This window comes from Xiphophorus couchianus, chromosome 5 (assembly GCF_001444195.1).
Source record: "Xiphophorus couchianus chromosome 5, X_couchianus-1.0, whole genome shotgun sequence".
Taxonomy (NCBI): domain Eukaryota; kingdom Metazoa; phylum Chordata; class Actinopteri; order Cyprinodontiformes; family Poeciliidae; genus Xiphophorus; species Xiphophorus couchianus.
The window spans coordinates 34,546,429-34,550,717 of record NC_040232.1 but is presented as its reverse complement, the minus strand read 5'-3'; the positions used below and the strand labels follow the sequence as shown (position 1 = coordinate 34,550,717).

Below are 4,289 nucleotides of genomic sequence, written 5' to 3'. Positions count from 1 at the left end.
TCTGGTCAGGATGCCTCCTGGACGCCTCCCTGGTGAGGTGTTCCGGGCACGTCCCACCGGGAGGAGGCCCCGGGGAAGACCCAGGACACGCTGGAGAGACTATGTCTCTCGGCTGGCCTGGGAACGCCTCGGGATTCCCCCGGAAGAGCTGGAAGAAGTGGCCGGGGAGAGGGAAGTCTGGGCCTCCCTTCTGAAGCTGCTACCCCCGCGACCCGACCTCGGATAAGCGGAAGAAGATGGATGGATGGATGGATGACTCTATGTTGCATGACTTTGTGTTGTTATGATGTAAAGCACTTTGAAATGCCTTGTTGCTGAAATGTGAGATATAATTTGATTGATTGGTTGATTGACTACAGAAACGAACCTTTATAGTAATGCCTGAAGTTAACATCAGGTTGCAGGTACTAGCAATATAGTTTTTGTTTGTTTATTAATAAAACTGTCCTTTTAACCACTATTAAACTTTGTCTTGAAAGTATAAAAACAACACAACACATGGTTAGACTCACAGCTGTTGGTTCTATCTGCTTGAATCTGAATTTGTGCTTGTTCTTGTTCTGACCACAGAATAGGCGACATGCTCTTGCTCTGGATGCTTCTGGACGCTGGAGTAAATGGGGTTCATTTTCTCCAAAGCTATCTGGCTGTAATGAAGCTCCTGTTCTGCTGGTTGAGCTGCAAGCTCTTCATACATATCACCAGTATGTATCTAATGAAAAATAAATATTACATTTTTAATTCAAGTGAGCAAATAGTCATTCTTAAAATGACATAAAGGTATAGAGTCTGGTAACACTTCCAAGTGAAAATTAACATCTTTATGTCAACAGGGTGATATGTGGATAAGGAAAGAAGCAGAAAAAACAGGTTTACCTCATCCATATTGTTGACAGGTTCACTTTTAGAAGACTGATGAGAGGGCTTGAATTTCCTGCTTGGTGAAATTGATAAAACATAAACAGTGAAGATGGAGCTTATAGTGAGTATAACATGTTAATTATTAGTAACGGCTGTGATAATCACCTATACAAGAAAACAGTCAAAGGTACCAGGACCAAAAGAAACAGTCCTGCAGCTGCTAGTATCCAGTTTACTGTTGTTGCTGAAGAGGTTGTTGTTGACTGTTGTACAGTCAGAGTCTTTCCAGGTGAGTTTAGCGTTTCAACAGAACAGGAGTAGTTTCCTTCATCCTGTCTGCTAACTGCATCTATAATCAGACGGTTGTTTGGTATTTTAGTCAGACTCAGAGGCCGACTGTTCAAGTACCAAATGTAGTTTGTGTTTTCACTGAGAGGACAGCTGGTGCTGCAGGTCAATGTGACTCTCTGACCCTCAGTGACCTTTGCAGCAGGTCGCACATCCACTAGGAGACCTGAAAGACAGTTGGACTAATCAGTGAACAGAAGAGTAACATTTAGTCAGTGGTTGTATGAGAATAGGCTCAGGAGATGTAACTAAATTGTAGTTTAGTCATTTTATTAGAAATTACCTCCAGCTACAGGATGGGTGTCTTATTGTAATATTTAAGATATGAAATGTTAATTAAATGTACAAACTTTATGTTTACCTAGACATACAAATTCCAGACTCAGACTTTAAATTTTGTAACATGAACATTTTCAGAATAGAATATAAGAGTAACACATTTAGATGGGAAACCATTACATATAAAAATTCATCATATTTACCTGTTACAATCAGAGTAACTCCAGCAAAATGATATGATTTTCTGATGTCTGTTTTGATTCTGAACTTGTATTCTCCTGAGTTTTTCTCATCCAGGTTGTTTAATCTGAGGATGTGTTGGTTCCTCGTGTCATCCTGATAATTCACATCAGTTTTATTCTCCATCACCTCTTCCTCCAGCTTTGTATTTATCTTCATTTTATACCAGCGTTTAGTCAGTGGCTGTTGCTGTTCAGGATGTGAGTATTTGCTGGAGATGTTCACTGATGAACCTTTCAGGCCACAGATTCTCCTGCTGTCATATTTCACACTCCAGCAGTTGCTACCATCAACACCTGAATACGAGAGAATGATAAATTAAAATAATTGTTCAAATTACAATATAGTATGTTTCTGAATAAACAAATGTTGAAAAATAATACAATTCTCTCTCTATTAATCAGTATATTAATACTACAGAATAGTTCATACTCACAAACTTCCTTAGAAAGCAGATCATGATGATCCTTCACAGTGCAGAAGAAGCTCTCTGTTGATGAGATGGTAACTAGAGAGTTTTCAACAACTTTCTGTTCACCAGTTTCTGTGTTTTTATACAACTGAAATGAACTTTTGTTGTCAGTCAGAGAACAGTTGGAGTTACACGTCATCTTGATATGTTCTTCGTCAAATTTTGTCCTTTCAACACGAACTTCTGTTGGGACATAATGAACATGTTTTGGATATTTACTTTTTATGTTGATGAGACAAATTATTGAATTATAAAGAATATTGTAAGTAGATAGTGTGAACAGGTTGATAAAGTATGAATATTTCTATAGTTGCTGTAGAAAAATTAGAGCCGATGTAAAACCAGCAGGTGATTGTGCCATCACCTGTAGGAAATGTGATGGAGCAGGACCGTTTCTGTGATTTGTAGGAACACATTGTGCCTTCAGCGTAGGTCACACTGAAGCAGCTCCCTGAGACAGAATCTGAACAGAACCAGAGATCAGGAAGTGTCTCACCAGAAGAGACGGAAAATAAGCTAATCACGGTCACTGACCCACTGAGACGTCAGGAGCTCTGAGATCCTCGTAGCCTATGATAGCACAGGAGTATCTGACTGCCTGATCACTGCTGACCAGCTCTTGGTACCAGGGGGACCAGTCCTCATAGAGGAACTCTCCGTTCTGGTACCAGATGAAGGCTGCAGGGCTTTCAGTCAGAGAACAGCTGCTTGAGCACATCAGACTCACTTTCTGTCCCTCTGAGGCAGGAAACACCTTTACCTGGAGGTCTGAGATATTGTTAATAAAAAACAAGCATCACTTTAATAATATTGTTTAATAACTGAAACGTATTTAACAAAAAACATACCTATAACCTGGAGCTGAATGCTGTTCTGCTGACAGCTGTCAGTTTCATCTGGTCTCTCTTTAGGAATAGTTTCACTACAGCAGTAACTTTTTGTCTTGTCCTCTGTCAGATCTCTGATTGTCAGAGTGAAATTATCCTCTGATAAACTGAATTCTTCATGATGCCTATATGCAGACACATCATGATAAACATATTCTGCATTACTCTTGCTCACAATGTACCATTTGATGTTTGCAGCTGAATGTGGAGCTGAGCAGCTCAGATTCACTGATGATCCTTTCAAAGCAAAGATGCTGTTTGGTTTTCCTTCAACACCTGAAACAAAGATTAGATCAACTAAAATTTGATTTTTCTGTTTTTGGTGTAATTGTCTATAAGGTTACACATTCGTCACACTGTTATGGATTGTGACCATATTTCTAAATACTGAATAAAGGTTCATCAAGTCAAATCTATGTTTTATCAAACAAACATACAAAATTCAATTAAAACAGCTAAAGCAGTTCAACGTACCTGAGATGCAGAGAATATAAACCATCCACACACATCCAGCTGCTGATAAAAACATCATTGTTGTTGAATACTGCTATTAAAAATAATGCTAGAATTGATTTATATGCCTTATTCCAGCTGCAGTTTAATGAAAGGTTATTAAAATAGTCGAAGGAAGAACAGTTCAGCTCAACAGCAGTCTAGTGAAAGCTGCTTCATGTGAATCTGTCTGAGAAACTTGAAAGTCACTTCCTACTTTATCATTTTCCTTTCAGAAAGAGGAGACCTCTAGTGAAAAACCTCAGACACTGCATCACTACTTCTGCTACTGATTTAGGATAATGTGCTATAAAATGTATACATTGTTAAAAATTCATGTTTTTTTGACTTTCTCCTGTTTTAAATAGAACACAAAGACACAAGGCTACATATTAACATAATCAGAAAAACTAACAGACAGTAGCTATAGAATCGCAGAAACAGGAAATTGACACCAAACATTTTTTTGGAGAAGATGCAGAGGAAATAGAAAAGCAGACATGATGCAGGTTATGTGACTTATATTACCAGGAATTCACAGTAAACAGTGAAAGATCAAGAGCTTTCATGAGTGGAAGATCAGGTGAAACACATGATGATGAGGCGGCACAGCAAGTGAATGACATGATGAGTGAAGATCATGAGCGTCAATAAAAACGGGAAGCAAAGCACTTAGTGTTTCAATTGATCAACAGGAACGAAGACATAAA

At 38.7% G+C, this 4,289-nt stretch overlaps 1 protein-coding gene across 2 annotated transcripts; it reads right to left on the bottom strand.

The window, feature by feature from the left end:
- Positions 1 to 259: 259 nt before the first annotated feature.
- LOC114143991 (uncharacterized) lies at positions 260 to 3,878 on the bottom strand. 2 transcript variants are annotated; one of them, XM_028016405.1, is made up of 9 exons: positions 3,562 to 3,878; positions 3,049 to 3,363; positions 2,735 to 2,968; positions 2,565 to 2,663; positions 2,165 to 2,383; positions 1,692 to 2,024; positions 1,027 to 1,375; positions 877 to 937; positions 260 to 712 (listed from the first exon to the last, which is right to left on the bottom strand). In XM_028016405.1, exons 1-9 carry the CDS (start codon positions 3,617 to 3,619, stop codon positions 524 to 526), a joined length of 1,857 nt encoding a protein of 618 aa, XP_027872206.1. In that variant the 5' UTR covers positions 3,620 to 3,878; the 3' UTR covers positions 260 to 523. The 2 variants fall into 2 exon arrangements, with proteins under 2 accessions (XP_027872206.1, XP_027872207.1); XM_028016406.1 differs by having other exon boundaries at positions 877 to 934; positions 3,562 to 3,870.
- Positions 3,879 to 4,289: the final 411 nt, after the last annotated feature.